Source organism: Staurois parvus, unplaced genomic scaffold (genome assembly GCF_062004578.1).
Source record: "Staurois parvus isolate SC_StPar_1 unplaced genomic scaffold, SC_StPar_1.0 ptg000343l, whole genome shotgun sequence".
Taxonomy (NCBI): Eukaryota; Metazoa; Chordata; class Amphibia; order Anura; family Ranidae; genus Staurois; species Staurois parvus.
The window spans coordinates 2556523-2576927 of NW_028318139.1; the positions used below are offsets into that span (position 1 = coordinate 2556523).

The window sequence follows — 20405 nt, forward strand, 5'->3', positions numbered from 1 at the left end:
TATTTCTACTCTTCAAGGACGCAGAAAATGGCAACGCCTGAACCCTAACATTAAAGTTGGAGATCTCGTTCTGCTGAAGGACCAGCAAGCTGAAAGAATCGAATGGCCTATGGGACTCATTGTAAAGAGCATTCCTAGCGATGATGGCAAGGTACGCAAGGTGGAGGTGAAAGTTGCAAGAGAAGGGACTGTAAAGACTTTCAGCAGACCTATCACGGAACTTGTTCTGCTCTTGCCCTTTGGAGAATGAACTTGCTTGCGTATGCTGCTGGATCCAACCTGTGACTTCAAGAAGGAACTGTCTTGAACTTTAATTGATACAACTTGAAGCCTTACATTATAATTTTTGCACTATATGCATGTTCTCTTTTTTATGTCTTTCAGGTCTTCAAGACATCAAGCAAATTGAACTGTTGTTTATTTGCAATTGTATAACTACCGTTATGGTTTAAATAGTGACATTTACAATGCCAGACGGGGAGTATGCTGTTACACAGTTAATATTTATGTTAATGTACATGAGAATTCGTATAGTTTATTTTTTGTACCATTTCCTATGGACATTTCTATAGTTAGTAATGCTGCCATCCAGTGGTCTTATTTGGTAATGCATTTGTTTTATATTGCCTCCCTGAGATCTATGACACAATTCCTTTGTATATGAAGCTCCTCCCTTCTTCTTGAGTTCAGCACTTCCTGTGTCATGGAGGCAGCTAACAGACCACATGTAACAGGGACACATGTATTCTGCATAGTACGCTACAGAAAGTATCATCTTTTGACCGCATAATACTGGAAACCATTCATTCTGCTGTATCCTGTTGTCACATGTACAGAATAAAGCAACTTCTGGATGAACACAGTATTGGTGAGTTCAAGCTATCTGATAAGGATTGTCCACAGTGATTATATCTGCTTATACAGGCTAGGCAGAGAGGTCTCACAAGGGATAAATCGCTATCACAACAATCTGAGTCAGAATAGCTGGAGATGCAAGAATTAGCTATTGAAAGCATGAGTGCTGCTCTGACAGGTTTGTGTGAAATGACAGAGGATTATGAATGTTGTACTTGGATATATAATACCACAATGACTGTTCCAGATTATTATGAAATAATAAAGCAACACAGGGAACAGGTAGGTGGTTTAATGGAAGAAGCTAGAGCTATAGGAAAAGATGGATGCAGTCCTTTTGATTGGCTAGGATCAGGATTTGGTTCCGTGTTTTCATGGATGAAAGGTATCGCTGTAAGCATAGTCATAATATTGTTTTTTTGTTTTATCTTTATATCTATGTTTTAAATGCTCATTATATGGCATTGCTAGAGCTACCAAGCCGCAAAATACAAATGAAGGTTATCTGGCTATGTACAAAAAGATGAATGAGGTAAAGAATTGAGATCATGTTCATGATCTCAGAGGGGATTGAAAGGATCTAGATACCCTCCATTTTGTTAATGTACGCCATTTTAAGTATTAAGTTAGCTTTTTGCAGATATATTAGAAGTTTAATGAAACTGTTTTAGTTGTTCGAGGATGTATTAACAGAAGCTAACATGACCCTGACAATGTCTTTGTCTGGCTGTTTCTCAGAAAGCTAGCCAAAACAATTTGTACCAAGAAATGTATATGTCATGTTTCATGTAGTTAGCTCATGATGGAAAGTTACAAGTTACAGTTTTGAAACTTGCTCCCCCCTCCCTTATTTTATCTGTATTCTATATAATCTTAGTAATGTCTAATAAACTTGGAACATCTCTGAACATAAGCTGCCGTTATTTCCGTGTTCAAGGGGTGTTCCCAGAATTCTGCTGATAAACCAGGAATCTCTCCACAGACCGGGGGTCTCTGAGGGGATAAAGAAAATCATCCTTTCAATGGTCTGTCCCATCCATGTAAGCTGATGTTGGAGAGCTTGAGTTTTTGAAAAACAAGATTTGCTGGATCACCAGATAAAAATAGAAGAAAGAAAGCCTAAACAAGAAAACTAATACAGCCATCCCATCTAAAAATTGGTAAACTGAAATATAATAAAGGTTTGCTTTTAGGTTTAATACAACTTTACATATGTCTTGGAACACATACTCCACACAGGAAGGTCACTTTGTTCTCAGTTGAAAAGAGAAAATCAGAAAGAATAATTGTACTCCTAGACTTTAACAGTGTAAAAGTAAACAGTTTACTTCCTGAGTGTACTGTATATTGGCATGAATGGCCATTTTGCTAGAAATGTATAGGACTACCAAACAGTTACAGACAGTCCTTGCTTGATCACAGCCTAAAATGATAGGAATCACTTGACTCTTCTTCCTGCAGATAGTAAAAGCCAACCTCTACTTATAGTCCAGCTTGGCCCCAGATTGTGTTTCCTCTTTCTTTTTGTATTGCTCACACCACCCACAACCTCAGCATGCATGGTCAACTGTCCTTAGCCTGCCAACTTAGAAGCATCTGGATGTGCCCCTGGTCCAGTATTACACAGGCAAAACATGATACCAACTATTGGTGCGTCTTTACATACCACTGGGTTGCATCAGGACCCTATAGAAGTTTCCCCCTAATATTGCCCTGGATAAGGACAGTAGTGTTCCTAAGAGCCCTCCATACATATGGGAAATGGAACCAGAGATCGTCAAAACTCAAACACAAGTAAAGTCACTAATACAAAGTTATTCTTGGCAATCATAGCACTTTTTAACTATGCTTAAAGTATTAATAATGTCCTATATCTCATGTTTTTAGGGTACATTTACATTCTTTTAAAATTCTCAGTGCAACCAATCCTTTGCATGAATTTAAGCAAACATATGCAAGTAATTTAAGGTATAGGAGTTATGAGTTTTTTAACTTTTTTATAACTGCAGTCTGACTTTGTGATAACAAATGCATGACAGCTGACAGGATGAAAGCCCTTCAAGGCTTTCAGAAAGGATATATTACATATACTAAAACCAGGAGCAGGATTGGCTAATTGTTCTCTGTTGTGCAAGTTTTAGAGAAAAAGACAAAGATTGGTTTGAACCAACAAATTGTATATACCAGGTGTCAATGTTTTTAAAAAAATATCATGCTTTTTCTATAGTAAATGCAGTAATACAGTGTCTAGCCAATTATATAAATAAAGAAAAATACATTAATACATTGTAATAAACCTTGTAATTTTACTTATTTTTAAATTAAATTAAATTTTTAAATTAGATTTCTGTGAACCATCTTGCATTATTAAGTCTGCAAGATTGGTTCTTTTTGATTAGTATGGGCTTCTTGTTTAACCATGATCTCTAGCTGATAGCCAGTATGCATCTGGTTGTTTAGCTAAGCCACATAAACATAATTTGGTAATACAACTGAGAAGTCCAGATACCTTATTTTATGCTCCTAATAATATATCTGTTATAGGTGTAGAAGAATAACTAAAAAAGGAAAAATATGCTTCTATTAAAAGTTCTGCAAATCGATGCTGTTCCACAGTCCAGAAATAAATATTTCATGATTACTTCTACTGCAGTTAATTGTTTATGGTGTTTATGCTCTTTATAGTGTAAGAGGCTAAATTCAAGTGCTCCTGCATGTATAAACACATTGTAGAAAGCACAGATACATCCAGAAAAAGCAGCTAATGCCTTTGACCCATTTTGCACCAGCAGGTGCTTAATCATAAAGCCATCAAGATGAGGAGGCTTAACGTGTTTCACACACAAAGTGCTTAGTGGTAAGGTCAGCCTTGACTTTGTACTGTGTTTGAAACATGTCAGTGCACTTTATCTTTGTACCTGTCTACACTGCACATCTGTTTTGCATCAAAAATCTTCTAATAGTAAGCAGAATCGACACTTTCCTTTACGTTTCTTTGTTTGCACTCAGACCAAGCAACTCCTGTGAGTAAGGTACTGTGGGACAAACTCCCTTGTGGTAGCAATCACTTTTCTGCTCACATATAAAATTAACAAGTGCTCTTGGTTTTCTGAAACACCAGTAAAAAGGTTTTCCTATGTATTGTCTGGGTGTTTAAATGATATAAGCAACTTACGGCATCTTGCTTGCTTTTGAATTCTATGCTCCTCTTGACTCAAGGATGATTGGGCACCTGGAAACTGTAGAAACCACAAGAATTAACAGTGTGAGAATTTAGTTTTTACAACAGATAAAATATGCATTATATAAATTCATACTGTTTAATAAGTGTACAAAACTGACTTAAAGTGACATTAACCACTTGCCCTCCAGAGGATTTACCCCCCTTCCTGACCAGACCATTTTTTGCAACATGGGGCTGCATTAATTTAAAGGCAAATCTGTCTTTATTATGTTTTCAACAGTTTAACAGTACATGGCATGGAGGAAAAATGAAAACAGGTACAAGCGTACATACAGAAGAAAAGCCATCGCACAAATGTGACAATGATTCATGTGAATAGGTGAAAATAGTTCCATATAAAAAAAAAAAAAGAAAAATGTAAGGATCAATAACATAATGGCATGTATTACGGAGATATGAAGAAATATTGTGTCGAGGAGGGCATCCACGACGAGATGTAGGAGACAAAATGAGCTAGTTCTGTATAAACTAGAATATGAATCAGAATTCAATCGAAAACAAAACAAGAACGAAACAAAACAAAAAAAGGGGGGGGGGAGAAAATAGAAGAAGAGAAAAAAGGAGAAGTCAGTTGGAGAGATAAAGAAAGATAAGAAGAGAGGGGGATCGGGAGACGGGGACGGCAAAAAGCAGGACCAAGGCTGTCCTCTTCCAGGATCTCCTCGGGGTGACCCCACCAGCCACACCCGATGTGACCCGTGGTGCCAAACCGGCAGTGGGCTCCATCCTTTCCCAACGAAAAGGCACCAAGGAACTTCTACATCCCGTAGCGTTCTTTTCAAGGAAGCTTACTCCCGCCGAGAAGAACTATGACATTGGCGATCGAGAACTATTGGCCATCAAAACCGCATTAGAAGAATGGAGGTACCTGCTGGAAGGAGCCACACACCCAATCTTGATTTTCACCGATCATAAGAACCTTGAGTACCTGAGAACTGCCAAACGGTTACGCCCGCGACAGGCAAGATGGGCGCTCTTTTTCTCTTTTTCTCCAGGTTCTCTTTTCATATTACTTACAGACCTGGTTCTAAGAATACGAAACCCGACGCGCTGTCACGCATGTTCGAGGACCCCAAAGAAGAGTCAGTACCCAATACCATTCTGTCTTCAGGGAACTTCTTGGTCCTCCAAACGGAACTTTGGTCGAAACTTCTGGACGCATCCACGGCTATGTCAACCCCATCTGGGGTGTTCCTCCAGAACAAGGGGGGACTCCTATGGAAGGCGAGGTTGATCGTGGTTCCTGAAGAAGTACGAACCCTAGACCTGGGACATTGTCATGACCACCCGATGGCAGGACACTTTGGCCTAGCAAAGACCCTGGAGCTTCTCCAGCACTCCTTTTGGTGGCCGAACATGGCTAAGGACTGCAAACGTTATGCGAGTTCCTGCGCCGTCTGCCAAAAGGAATAAACCTTCAAGGAACAAGGCTTGGGGACTGTTGCGCCCACTACCGATACCCGAACGACCATGGCAAAGGATCGCAATGGACTTCATAGTCGAGCTCCCTCCGTCCCAGGGCCACGCTGTGATCCTTGTGGTCATCGATCGACTGTCTAAAATGGCCCACTTCTTACCATTGAAAAATACCCCGTCGGCATCCGAGACTGCACGAATTTTCATTCAGGAAGTCGTAAGACTACATGGAGTCCCAGAGGACATTGTATCAGATCAAGGGGTCCAATTCACGTCAACATTTTGGAGGGCTCTATGCAAGGCATTGGATATCAAACTTTCCCTCTCCTCCGTGTTCCACCCGCAGACCAATGGACAGACAGAGAGGACTAACCAGACCCTGGAGCAATACCTGCGTTGCTACACATCCTTCCTACAAGATAATTGGCTACCACTTTTACCCCTGGCAGAATTTGCTTATAACAACGCAAACCATTCAGCAACGGGACAATTCCCGTTTTTCTCAAACTACGGATTCCACCCTGTCTTTCTCCCTGATCTGGTCCCTGAGTGTCCAGTTCCGGCAACACAAGACGCACTTGCTTTTTTCTCCACCAACAACAAATTACTTCAGGAGGCCATCGCTTGGGCCCAGGAGGATAACAAGAAGGCGTTTGACAAGAAATGAAGAGGGGACCTGGTGCTGCAGCCTGGGGATAAGGTTTGGTCGGCAACAACAAATCTAAAAATGTTCTGTCCTTCAAGGAAATTGGGACCGAAGTTTGTAGGCCCTTTCTGTGTGAAGTGAATGATTAACAAAGTGGCATACGAGCTTGTCCTCCCTGAGACATTCAAGATCCACCCAGTATTCCACGTGTCCCTGCTGAAACCAGTGGTCCCAGACCCTTTTCCAGATCGAGAGTCCAGACCTCCGGAGGCCATAACTATCGAAGAGCAGGAGGAATTTGAGGTAGAAGCAATCCTGAAGTGCTGAAGGAGGGGGGGTCTGACCCAGTTCCTAATTAAATGGAAGGGCTATGGTCCGGAGGACAATTCCTGGGAACCAGCCCAAAATGTTCATGAACCTAGACTTGTCCGGGGGTTTCTTTGTGATCACCCGTGGTGGAGAGATCAGGTGGGCATCTGGAGGTTGCCCGTGGGGGGCAATGTCAGGGATCCCAGCGGCGCTGGTCCTGGCGCAGGCGCAGTACAGGGACGTGGGCACTAGGTCCAGGCCAACCGCGGCGTCCGAGCTCGCGCATGTGCACTGGGAGCCGCGGGCGCGTGCCTGGCACCAATGACAGCGCAAGGCACGATATTTAAACGGCCCTGAGCTGTCATTCAGTGTCTTCTGGTTTTATCTGCTCCCTGAATCTGCGAGCCTGTACCCTGTAAGTTGCTGACCCGGATTGTACCTGACAACTCTGTATTCTCCTACTCTAACCCTTGGCTTGCCTGACCTCTCTCCCGGATGTCCCCTATTGGATCTGATACTCTGTTGCTGACCTGGCGTGTGACCCGACTATTCTCTGCCCTCCACTTTGTACCGCACCGTCCCCACGGCTACCGACCCAGCTTGTCTGACCTCGCACTTGCTCAGCCATCCATCCCATCGGGGTCACACGACCTCCTCATATCAGGCTCTCCCCTGTTGGAGCCCCTGGCGAACACCCCTACCACTGACGGGTGTACTCAGTAGTCGCGACCTGGTCTCGGGGTGCTCCAAGTCCATCCCCACCATCAGGGGCCCTGGTGAACAAGTACTCTGGGGCTTAGATTCCACGCTCTGGGGACACCTGACCAGTGGAGTGCTAGTGGTGCCATCAGGGGAGGGCTGGGATACCATCGGAGCGAAAATGAATCTCCTGGAGGAGCGAGATCTGCGATTTAAGTTTATGGAAATGGTATAGCACCTGGCTACGCTTCTCTGGGGTGCTAAAGCCTCTGCAATTTATAGAGGAAAATTTGATCGGGGTCATAATTATCTGATGTAGAGGAAAGAGAGGGAGAGTGTATCACCAATGGCGCTCTGCCAAACCGACCTGACCCCCAAGGAGAGAGAATATAAAAGGGGGAAGAAATTAGAATTAGCGAAAAGGGGAAAAAGCTGAGGAGGAAAGAGCAGAAACAGGAGGAAAATGAGCAGAAAAAACTACTAGACAGATGAACTGTCTGGATAAAATACAGTGTGGTACTACGTATTACACTGAAGGCCTAGGTGGGGAACGTCAGAGGCACAAATATTTGATCCCAACCCAGGTCTCCCGCAGGCAAATAACAACCTAGGGAAAGGCCACCCTCGGTGAGGATGACCTCCTCCCATGAAACATGTTGGGTAAACCCTCGAACAGGCATGAGAACACAAAAAGGGGGAGAACCCCTAGCCCCCCCTGACAATAAACATAAGCATAATGCTGTAACAACAGGGTATGAATAAACCAAAAAATAATAATAATAAGGGGGCCCAGGACATCCGAGACTATGGCCGAATGCGTCCCCGTCCGCCGCAGCAAACGTCGACGACTGAACCCAAGGGCCAGCCCCAAGCCACAGCCCTAGAGCCCAACAAACAACTGGCTTAAGTGTAAGGCACAGGTCTAAAAAGAGCTACCAACAGGTTATATCAAAAACTTGAGGAGAAAGTAGGGGAGAAACCTCCCAGTTGACTCAGAAAGAGGATCAGCCCTCTGGGATCTGCTCGGAGGAGGATCTGGAACGTTTCTTCTTCCAGCGATCAGACCGCTGCCAGGACGAGGAAAATGGGAGGCCTGGGGTTGGGAGCTGGAAGGGCCAATCCGGGAGGGACACTCGAGGCAACTCGAACACACTGAGAAATGTGAGTAGGTCCCCAGGAGTACGAAATTGTGTTTATTTTCCATTCTGAGAGGTGTGTAGTTGAAACGGGAACCGCCACTGGTAGCGAATATGCCTCTCCTGTAACATCTGAGTGAGAGGGCGTAGGGCCCTGCGCATGGCTAGTGTCTGGCGAGAGAGGTCAGGGAGGAGCATCACCAGCACTTCATTGAAGAGGATGGTATCCTGCGTGCTAGCTGCATGCATAATGGCGTCCTTGACCTTGAAGTAGTGGACCCTGCAAAGGGTATCACGGACAAAAGATGAATCAGGGTTTCTAGGGCCCATCGTGCGATGTATGCGGTCCAGCTCAATAGATGCGTATTTGGCCTGTTGTAGTTAAATATGGTGGAAACCACTGCAGCCAAATCTTGAGATTCAATGGTTTCAGGTATGATCCGAATCCGTATGTTATTACGGCGGTTCCTGTTCTCAATGTCATCCTACTGGTACATGAGCTGTTGTATTAAGACCGTGTGGGAGTTAAGGGTCTCTTCATGGGATTGTAAGGCGTTACACAGGCCGTCAGCTGTATTTTCAATCTCTTCCATACGCTCGCAAATGTCTTGTTTAAGATCAGAAATTTCCTGCTTGTATGTGCTTTCACTATGTTTCACACACTGTTCAAAATCTGCCTTTGTAGGGAGAGATTTGAGATAGGAGTGCAGGGACCGAATGTGGAACTGCAGATCCCAGCCATCCTCAGAGCAGAGAGATGCTGGGGAAGGGCTGCAAGGTGTCTGTGTAGCCTGTGGACCCTGTGTGCCCTGTGGGTGGCTTATGGGATCCCTTTGTGCAGGGGGGGAGCCCTGGGGGCTTACCTGATAATCTTCCTGGAGCTCCATGTCCTGGGAGGATGAGGAAGGGAGAGGTGCCGGCGCCATCTTGCCTGCCGGGGTGCCCGAGGCCTCGGCTGCGGATTGGGACATATACCAGCTTAAGTCACCATCGGACCGGCCCCCCGCAGGTCTCCGGGGGTCCGGTGCTGATTTTTGCCCATGTGGAGGTCGGGAGAGAGAACGTAGGAGGGAGAAGAGCCCGCAAAGGAGTACCGGGCCGGGAGCAATGCAGAAGTGCTGCTATCGCTCTATGTGCCTCGCTGCATTATTTTAACTGACAATTGCAGTCATGCAACGCTGCACCCAATGAAATTTATGTCCTTTTGTCCCACAAATTTCATCATAAATTTAGGCCAAAATTTTTTCTGCTACATGTCTTTGCTAAAAAAAAAATACCAATACGTATACATTAATTGGTTTATGTGAACATTATAGCATTTACAAATGGCGGTATAGAAACTGGAATTTTTTTTTACTAGTAATGGCAGCGATCAGTGACTTATTGCGGCACTGCGGTGGGCATTCTGACACTGGGGGGGAACTGACTTGGTGTCACTGACATCCCCAGAGATACCAATACAGTGATCAGTGCTAATAAAAAGCACTGACACTGTACTAATGGCACTGGGCAGGAAGGGGTTAACACGTGGGGCGATCAAAGGGTTAACTATGCTGTGTGCTGTTTCACATTATGTGCTGTGTGTGTGCTTCACTGTAAGCACACTGCATTGTATGGCGGGTGTCCTCTGTATCAATAACAACTGATGAGTCATCAGCTGGCAGCGGAGTTCCCCATTGACAGCTGAATAAAACCAAACCTATTGATGACAATTTTTTTTTCCCCAATCCATACCAGGCTCTTCAGATCTGGTATAGTTTTTAAGGGGAACCCCATGCCAAAATGTAAAGAAAAGGGCATGGGGTCCCCTCTAAAATCCATACCAGACCCTTAGGCAGCTGGCAGATCAGAAAAGGAGGGGATGAGTGAGCACCCCCTTGAACCATACCAGGGCACATTCCCTTAACATGGGGGGTGCTTTGGGATGGGGGGCTCCCCACCAAAGCACCTTGTCCCCATGAACGATGATGTAAAAAGGGGGTGGGGTCACCAGGTAGCTCCTCTCCTTAGCTTATTTAAGAGCTGTCAGGAGGTAGAGCGTCAGACAGCAAGATCTTTTTTTTTCTTCAGGTCCGTGGCATTCATCGTGACTGATGTTAGATCTACTTTGGGAGACAATTTTTTTTTCTACTACTTTTTTAATAAAGGACTATGTACCCCATGCTCATTCACATGGGGGGCAGGATTTGGGGGCCCCCTTGTGAAAGGAGGCTGCTAGATTCCGATAGGTCACCCCCTGCAGACCCCCACAACCACAGCCCCATTGTTGTGGGGAAGAGGCCGTTGTCCTCATCAACATGGGGACAAGGTGTTTTGGAGGAGAGGGGAGCCCCTCCTGCCCCAAAGCACTCTCCTATGTTGAGGACATGTAGTCTGGTATGGTTCAGGAGGTGGGGCACACTGTTTTTTTTCATGATTTTTAAAAATTTTTAATTGCCAGCAATAGGTTTATTTATATTCAGCTGTCAGCTCCCTAACAACCATGTTGTTTACTGGTTGTTAAGGACACCAGCAGCCAATCCTTAACAACCAGCTTAAATTCACACAAAGCACACCCAAAATGCATAAAAAAGCGCATCAAAAATGCAATACTTGCATTTTTGGTGCAGTTCCATGGAAGCCTATTAAACACAAAACGCAAACTGGTGCGGGAAAAAAAGTCCCAGACCCTTTCAAAAATCCGCACTGGCTCAGATCGCACAGATGTGAACTAGATCCATAAGAAATCATGTTAAACGACCTGAAATCCACGTAAGTGTGAACCTAGGGTAAAAGTCTGGCCCCTTTTTTCTGCTTTAATGGCACTTTACCTTTCACAGTTTATTTTTGGTCACTATTGTTAAATGCCATAGGAAATCACAAGGAGATAAACATTAGTATACAGTATATGTAACATTTTGAAAATATTTAAAAGCGTGTATTTTCTGTATTCTTACAACAAATGCTTTTTTTAACCAGGTGGGAAAAAAGTTGCAGCTGATTCAAAATATAATGCGTTGTATTATAAAATTCATGTAAACCTTGTTTTACTCAAAATTAATTAAATAAAATTAAACATTTTATAGAGCTTTGCTGTTCTTCTTAGAAATCCAATGTCTGCCACTACTTCACAATTAAAGTCACTTGGATATGGGCCCTAGAGAAATGAATTATTTAGTATGTAATACAATGTGGTTGAATTACTTTAGGAGTAAAGGGTACTCACTTAGCAATGAGAATGATGACTTAGCTTTGTGAATTAGGTGAAGCAGTGTTCACTTTGATTACTCAGTCTTTTGAAAGGGACAAAAACATTTTTTTCTAGCATATGATGGCAAGATTCAAGCAAACACAGATTTTTCTCACCTAATTCGCTAAACTAAGTGAGCAGTCCCTATTTACTTTTGCTTTTGTCTGGAATATCATTTCTGATTTCTTTTAGTATCTTGGGTTAAGTGATAAATGTCTATTTTAATGCCTGAAATGTTTTGTGAATGTCAAATTTAAATGTATGCCAAGGGTAAATGAACGATCATAAAAATTATAAGGCAGTAAACCAAATCCAGAAGCCAAAATGCACTCTCTTTATTGTCCATGAAGGACACTGCAGGATAGTAATTTTCACGGCTTGTGTGTGTGAAATGTGCTACACTAAATGCAGATGAATTGCAGATAAATCAATCCTGTCCAGTGCATCAAATCATACACTATATACCCATGCACCTATATCACTAAATACAATAATACATGACAAAGTGTACCACATACAGTGGGGATCAAAAGTTTGGGTACCCCAGCTAAAAATTTGTATTAATGTGCATAAAGAAGCCAAGGAAAGATGGAAGAATCTCCAAAAGGCATCAAATTACAGATTAGACATTCTTATAATATGTCAACAAAAGTTAGATTTTATTTCCATCATTTACACTTTCAAAATAACAGAAAACAAAAAAATGGCGTCTGCAAAAGTTTGGGCACCCTGCAGAGTTAATAACTTGTACTGCCCCCTTTGGCAAGTATCACAGCTTGTAAACGCTTTTTGTAGCCAGCCAAGAGTCTTTCAATTCTTGTTTGAGGTATCTTTGCCCATTCTTCCTTACAAAAGTCTTCCAGCTCTTTGAGATTTCTGGGCTGTCTGTCACGCACTGCTCTTTTAAGGTCTATCCATAGATTTTCAATTATGTTGAGGTCAGGTGATTGTGAAGGCCATGGCAAAACCTTCAGTTTACGCCTCTTGATGTAATCCCCCGTGGATTTCGAGGTGTTTAGGATCATTATCCATTTGTAGAAGCCATCCTCTCTTTAACTTCAGCTTTTTCACAGATGGCATCAAGTTACCATCCAAAATTTGCTGAAATTTTATTGAATCCATTTTTCCTTCTACTCGTGAGATGTTCCCTGTGCCACTGGCTGCAACACAACCCCAAAGCATGATTGATCCAACCCCATGATTAACAGTTGGACAGAGGTTCTTTTCATTAAATTCTGTGCCCCTTCTTCTCCAAACGTACCTTTGCTCATTCCGGCCAAAAAGTTCAATTTTAACCTCATCGGTCCACAGAACTTGTTTCCAAAATGCATCAGGCTTGTCTATATGTTCATTTGCAAAGTTGAAACGATGATTTTTGTGGTGAGGACGTAGAAGTGGTTTTCTTCTGATGACTCTTCCATGAAGACCATATTTGTACAAGTATCTCTTTATAGTGGAATAGTGTACCACAACTCCAGTGTCTGCCAGATCTTTCTGGAGGGATCGTGCAGTCAAACGTGGGTTTTGAATTGTTTTTCTCACAATCCTGCGAGCTGTTCTGTCTGATATTTTTCTTGGTCTTCCAGATCTTGCTTTAACTTCCACTGCTCCTGATGACTGCCATTTCTTAATTACATTCCGAACAGAGGATATTAACATCTGAAAACGCTTTGCTATCTTCTTATAGCCTTCTCCAGCTTTGTGAGCGTCAACTATTTTCAGTTTCAGTTTTCTAGACAACTGCTTAGAAGAACCCATGGTGCTGATTGTTGGGGCAAGGTCAGATGAGTCTGGGGATTTAAAACCTTTGAGATTGACATCACCTGGTCTTCCCAGACGATGATTGAGAACAATCCATGACACTGGCAGGTCTCAGCTTGGCAAAGGGGGCAGTGCATGCTATAAATTCTGCAGGGTGCCCAAACATTTGCAGACGCCATTTTTATGTTTTCTGTTATTTTGAAAGTGTAAATGATGGAAATAAAATCTAACTTTTGTTGACATATTATAAGAATATAAGAATATGTGTGTTTTTATTGATCATAGGATGCACATAAAACACCATCAATGTGTTTCATGGCTTACGCTAGCCACTTTTTCGGAAAGCTGTTTAACGACACATAGGACATAGGAAACCATAGGCTATACATAACCATAGGCTATACATAACTAAAAATGAATGCAGAAAAATAAATACAATATTTAAAAAATTAATCTAGAATGTATTGTATATACTGTATATAATAATAGTTAGCATCAAGAAATGTCTGGGATATTATATAAATATATGTGAACATGTCTATTATAAATAAATGCTCCATAATAAAAATGCTACATATAAAAGTAGATTTCATTCAGCCAGAATCCCCTTTTTGTAGAAATGCATGATTAAAATATATAATAAATATATACAATGAATGTCAAAAGACAGAAAAACTAATGAAGGTTTATATTGGAAATACAAGCTAATGTCCGTTATGCATTATAACATAATATTAGTTTGTGCAATAGGATGTGCATAATATAATTCTGTCAATTTGAGGTCATCTACTTAATTACCCTATAAATGTAATGCTGTAAGTTGCTTTATTGGCTCAAGCAGTACTAAAATAAACCAGTTATGTTAAAAATTATTATTTATTTATTACAGGAATATATATAACACCAACAATTTACACAGTGATTTCCATGTATTTATATATATATATATATATATATATATATATATATATATATATGTGACCAGTTCAACAGCCCACCCGAACCACTGGCTGAAAAGGTGGCATTTTCACTACCACCTATAAATAATAAAATGCCACTGGCTTGTATCAAATTGTTAACTAGCAGGCGGAGATCCTAGGTGACATCATTGACTAATTATTATCATGATTATATTCAGTCAATGGTGTCACCCAGGTTCCCCAGTACTGTTTACATTTCAACAATACCAGGAACTGTCATTTGTGAGGCATCTTAAGCATGTTTATTTTGCTTCAAAGGATAGCTGGGGACTGTCATTTGCAAAGGGGGTAGTGATGGGAGAAGATTGATGTGACAGCGGGTCATCATGTTGGTCTGTCTTCAAGCATCACTCATTGTGACTGAACCTGGTACTACAGTAGAACACACACCCCCATTCCTTCAGCAGGACACTTTGTCCCCTTGTTAATGCAGACAGGGGTGTCCTCTCCACTTCCCTAACTCAGTGTATGTGGGAGTCTGCATAAGGGACTTTATAGGGAAGCACATTTATAACAGGGGGGCCCCTAGTAGGGGTGGACTGACAACTCATGGGGCCCCCAGGCACTAGGGGATCATGAGGCCCCTGTGTCCTTGCCCACACTCAAAGCACACCCAAAAAACCCTATAAAAAAGGTCCCAGGGGCATTTCATTGGGCCCCCTACTGACCCCGGCGGTGCCCGAGTGCTCGAATGGTCAGTCCGCCCCTGGCCCCTAGATATTCAGCCCTCCTTCCTACATGAATAAGTATGAGATATATAGTACCCCTTGTTACTCATTAAAAAAATGTAATAGAAAATTTAAAAAAATAGATAAAAAATGAAATTTAATGTATTCCAATTCCAATCATACCATCCAGTGATGTAGAACCAGTATCAATCACAGTTCATGACATCCACTGACTCACCAACATGATTATCCTGCCCTGCCCCACTCATGTCATTAAATGGCAGTTCCCATGCTATTGTGGTAATGTAAACAGAGCAGTTGGGAATCTTGGGAGACATCACTGACCATATATATTCATAATCACATTTGATTAATGATGTTACGTGGGATTACCAGGCCACTTTGATTACAAGCAGAATGAAGTTGATGGGGAATTGTCATTTACCAGCTTTATTTTTTTCTTATGTCACTTTCCAGCAGTATGTTGTACTGATGTCCAGATTTACTTGCAAGTTTAAGGAAGCCATAGAGCATGTTTTTAAAAGGGATTGATGTATTTTTTTTGTTGCCTTTAAAGGCTAATTAAAAACACTCTCCCTGCTGAACTGTAATTTTGTAACACATTTTTTCCATTGGTAGGCCCCTCATGGAAGTGCCAAGCTACCCATGCCCTTGATAAAAAGGGCCGTAAAATACCACAAGGTTTTACCTCTCTCACACTTATATGGGTTTTCCTTCTATGTTCATGGTTTGCATATTTTCTACAGGGTTTGATGAACATCCAGCAAACCCAACTTTGCTCAGTTTGCTTATCACTATGCTCTATATATAGTTATGGATGCCGTATGTATGATGTACTGTTTGGTGTGGCACAGAGTCTAAACACTAGGCTTTTTCATAGTATTCACAACAATTAAGTGAATTTAAGATTCACTGCCCCTCCTTCCCAACCCCCACTGTAAATTAATCATATTGGTTTTTCAGCAATATAGAAAGTATTCATTAATATAATTCTGGGTAGTACAAATGGCCTTCAATACTCTAGAATGCGCTGCATTAGTTATGCAAAAAAAAGTATGTAAAATAGGCATTTGACATGTAGGCAGTTTTATACTTACAAAACAGATATGAACAACTTACAGTATTTCCTCTAGTATGGAGTGTGGAAGATTCTGGTCGTAAAGGAGGGTCTGGTGGACTTTTAAAAGAATTTGCTGGGATTGTCCGGTCTGAAATATCACAAATGTTTATATTAGAAAAAAAAGGTAAAATTACATTCAGCTTCATTTGGCTTTATATCTACATAAGTAGTTACATAGTTAATCTGATCCAAAAAAGACACAAGTCCATCCAGTTCTACTAACAAGTCAATACATCCAGTCCATTAAGTTCAACCACATACATTGATTTCTGCAGATGCTTTCTGCATACAAAATCGTGTACACGTTTCTTTCAGTGTACCTACCCAGGCCACCTATCTAAAATAAGAAAAAGAATCAGCAAAATGCCTACAGTGGAACTAAACTGTATCTGAGCACTGAAAATGCTATTAAATTCATTTTTAATATTCAAAGCAAACTCACCCATCCATCCATGTCTCCATGCTTTACTTCTTTAATCCATTTGCCCTTAGCTCAGGCATGAAGGCAGGAGGGTGTGCTTAGCTGAGAAAGCCCCCTCTTTTCTGCTCCTCTTAAGCTTTGCTGGTAGACTGATAATGCACAGCCTCTTTATGGAATGAGTTTTGTAAGGCCTGCCCACAGTCTTTTGCCAAACCACTTAGCCACTCCCACTCTGTGATCTTTACAACAAAAAGACTAATCTGTAACCCAAAACTTCAGACTCTTTGACATTATAAAGGAAGTATGTGGAGGGCACAGGACAGCTCTGGATTTCTGACATTAATAACAGTTATTTGGTACAAAATGAAATTTTGGGTCATAGAAAGATAGAAACATAGAAAAGTGACTCAGAAAAAGACCAAGTGCTCCATCAAGTCTGCCATTTTTTGGGGGTTTATCTTTGAGGGAGAGGGGGTTTGTTTTGTTTCGGGTTTTTTTTTGGGGGGGTTGCTTTTTAGTATAGATCTATGAATGTCCCAAGCAAGTTTGAAGCTATTTACTGTTGACTGGCTCACTAACTCTACTGGAAGTTTATTCCAAGCATCAACTACTCTTTCAGTAAAATAGTACTTTCTGAGATTAGTTTTGAACTTTCCTCCAGTTAGTTTAAGGTCATGTCCCCGTGTTCTTGATTTTGGTTTCAAATTGAAAATACTGCCCTCCTAAACCTTATTCACCCCCTTGATCTAATTAAAGGTTTCAATCATGCCTCCACTTTCCCTTCTTTCATCCAGACTGAACATATTAAGTTCCTGAAGTCGCTCCTTAATGTTTTATCCCCCAGACCTTTCACCATTTTTGTTACTGTCTCTGGACCATGGGCGGACTGACAACTCATGGGGCCCCCGGGCAATAGGGGATCATGGGGCCCCTGTGTCCTTGCCCAAACTCAAAAAAGCCTATGAAAAATGTACCAGGGGCATCTCATAGGGCCCCCTACTGAGTTTCCAAATGGTCAGTCCGCCCCTGCTCTGGACCCATTCTATCTTATCAATGTCGTTTTGTAAGTGAGGTCTCCAGAATTGGTCACTGTATTCTAAATGAGGTCTCACTAAAGGTCTATTGTATATAGGGCAATCAGGACCTCCTTCTTTCTGCTGGTGACCCCTCTAGTGATGCATCTTAGAATTCTGTTTGCTTTCCCCACTGCCTGGCCACATTGTTTCCTCGTGTTGCAATCATCTGAAATAAGTACCCCCAAATCCTTTTCCTCTGTAGTGCTGGCCAACAATGTACCCCCAATGTTGTGCTATCTCAAGGGATTCTTTTTCCCTAGGTGCATTATTTTACATTTAGAAACATTGAACTGAAATTTCCACTTTTTTTAGCAATCTTCCAGCAATATCAAATCATGGTCCATGTTACATACACCTCCAGGGATATCAACCCTATTGCACACCTTTGTGTGCAATAGGGTCACTGTATTCTAAATGAGGTCTCACTAAAGATCTATTGTATATAGGGCAATCAGGACCTCCTTCCTTCTGCTGGGGACCCCTCTAGTGATGCATCTTAGAATTCTGTTTGCTTTCCCCACTGCCTGGCCACATTGTTTCCTCGTGTTGCAATCATCTGAAATAAGTACCCCCAAATCCTTTTCCTCTGTAGTGCTGGCCAACAATGTACCCCCAATGTTGTGCTCTCTCAAGGGATTCTTTTTCCCTAGGTGCATTATTTTACATTTAGAAACATTGAACTGAAATTTCCACTTTTTTGAGCAATCTTGCAGCAATATCAAATCATGTTCCATGTTACATACACCTCCAGGGATATCAACCCTATTGCACACCTTTGTGTGCAAAGACATACAGTACCTTACCCAACAAACCTTTAGTTATATCACTTACATGTAGATCAAATCTAACAGGACCGAGTACAGAGCCTTGTGGTACACCACTAGTGACCGGGGCGGACTGACAACTCATGGGGCCCCCGGGCAATAGGGGATCATGAGGCCCCTGTGTCCTTGCCCAAACTCAAAAAAGCCTATGAAAAAGGTACCAGGGGCATCTCATGGGGCCCCCCTACTGACCCCGGGGCCTTGGGCCATGCCCGAGTTACCAAATGGTCAGTCAGCCCCTGCTAGTGACTCTTTTCCAAGTGAACCCCATTTACAACCACACTCTGGTATCTATCCTTTAGCCAGCTGCATATCCACTGAACCACCCAAGGGCTAAGTCCTAGCTTGTACTGCTTTTGTATTAGATCATTATGTGGAACTGTATCAAATGCCTTGCTGAAATCAAAATAAGCTACGTCCACAGCACCACCCTGGTCCTCAACATTGGTAATATAGTCAAAAAATCCAATCAGATTAGTCTGACATGATCTGCCCTCAGTAAAGCCATGCTGCCTTGGATCCAGCAAGTTATGTATTTTTAAGTGATCAATGCTCCTTCTTTTCAGGAGTGATTCCATTAACACAAAACAGATGAAACAAAAAGTTTCCAATGGTTTATTAAATAGACAAAAGTAAGGGAAGTTCATTGTTTGGGTTTGCATTTACTTGCATCTATGTGAATATATGTATTTTATTTTGACTTCATAGTAAGGATGTCCATTTGTTTGGTTTATTTTGAAGTACTGAACGACATATCAGACTGGATGTCGCTCCACTTCCTCAAACTGGACCTCTCCAAAACCGAGCTCTTAGTCTTCCCTCCAGCCCGCACACCACCCCCCATTGACTTCTCCATCACGTCCAACAATGCCACCATCAGGCCTGCCCCGCAGGCCAGAGTACTTGGTGTCATACTTCAATCTATCTCCAATCTATCCTTCCAGCCCCAGGTCCAATCACTAACAAAATCACGCAGACTCCACCTCCGCAACATCGCCAAAATCCGCACGTTCCTAACCCCAGAAACCACTAAGCAACTCATCCACTCCCTCATCATATCATGACTTGATTACTGCAACTCCTTCCTCACTGGCCTGCCCCGCCACAGGCTATCCCCGCTTTAGTCGATCCTGAATATGGCAGCCAGACTCATTAACATTACCAACCGCTCCGTTTCCGCCACCCCCCTCTGCCAATCCCTCCACTGGCTTCCGATTGCCCAACGGATCACATTCAAAATTCTAACACTGATGTACAAAGCTGTTCATCATACTGCCCCAAACTACATCACCGACCTAATATCCAAGTACCCCCCAACACGACCTTCTCTCTAGTTCCCTGGTCTCCTTCTCCCATGCCCGCCTCCAGGACTTCTTCAGGGCATCACTCATCCTCTGGAACTCCCTACCCCAATCCATCAGACTATCACCTACTCTCCTCTCCTTTAGGCGCACCCTGAAAACCCACCTCTTCTGTGAAGCCTACCCCACCCCCTACTAATTGCCAACCTCCTCCACTCTTCCTACCACTCCATCCCCCACAGCCATTTCCTCCTGTACCACTATCCCCTCCCTCCTAGATTGTAAGCTCCAAGGAGCAGGGCCCTCAAACCCCTTATGTCATTATGTATTGTATTGTTACTGTACTGTCTTATGTATTGTCTTCCATTGTAATGTACAGCGCTTAGCAAGGCACTTTATAAATACTGTATAATAACAATAATACTAGATGGTGCTTAACTAGTTCAGTCAGCTGGGTGGTTAAACTAAATCTAAATGCAGTCACTGAAATCTCATATGGGCTGCAACATGTTTTTAATATGCAGCTTTTACTAAGATAACTATATATATTAATCCTACCGTAACAGTTCTTGTTCAATCCCTTTCTATTATAGGGTGACAATTGTATCCCAGTTGTACTTGTTCATTGTCACTTCATCCATACTAGAAACTACAAGCAGCCATGTTGAGACACATTGTGCAGCCATGTTTGACCATTGT

General features: G+C 42.3%; 1 protein-coding gene across 1 annotated transcript in view; it reads right to left on the reverse strand.

Moving 5' to 3' along the window:
- The window catches only part of LCP2 (lymphocyte cytosolic protein 2), a 348123-nt gene that overhangs the window by 116194 nt on the left and 211524 nt on the right, over positions 1 to 20405 (reverse strand). The window contains exons 8-9 of the mRNA XM_089684306.1: positions 16084 to 16172; positions 4031 to 4094 (exon numbers count right to left, since the gene is read on the reverse strand). Coding sequence (XP_089540432.1) covers positions 4031 to 4094; positions 16084 to 16172 — 153 coding nt within the window. The remainder of the gene's footprint in view (positions 1 to 4030; positions 4095 to 16083; positions 16173 to 20405) is intronic.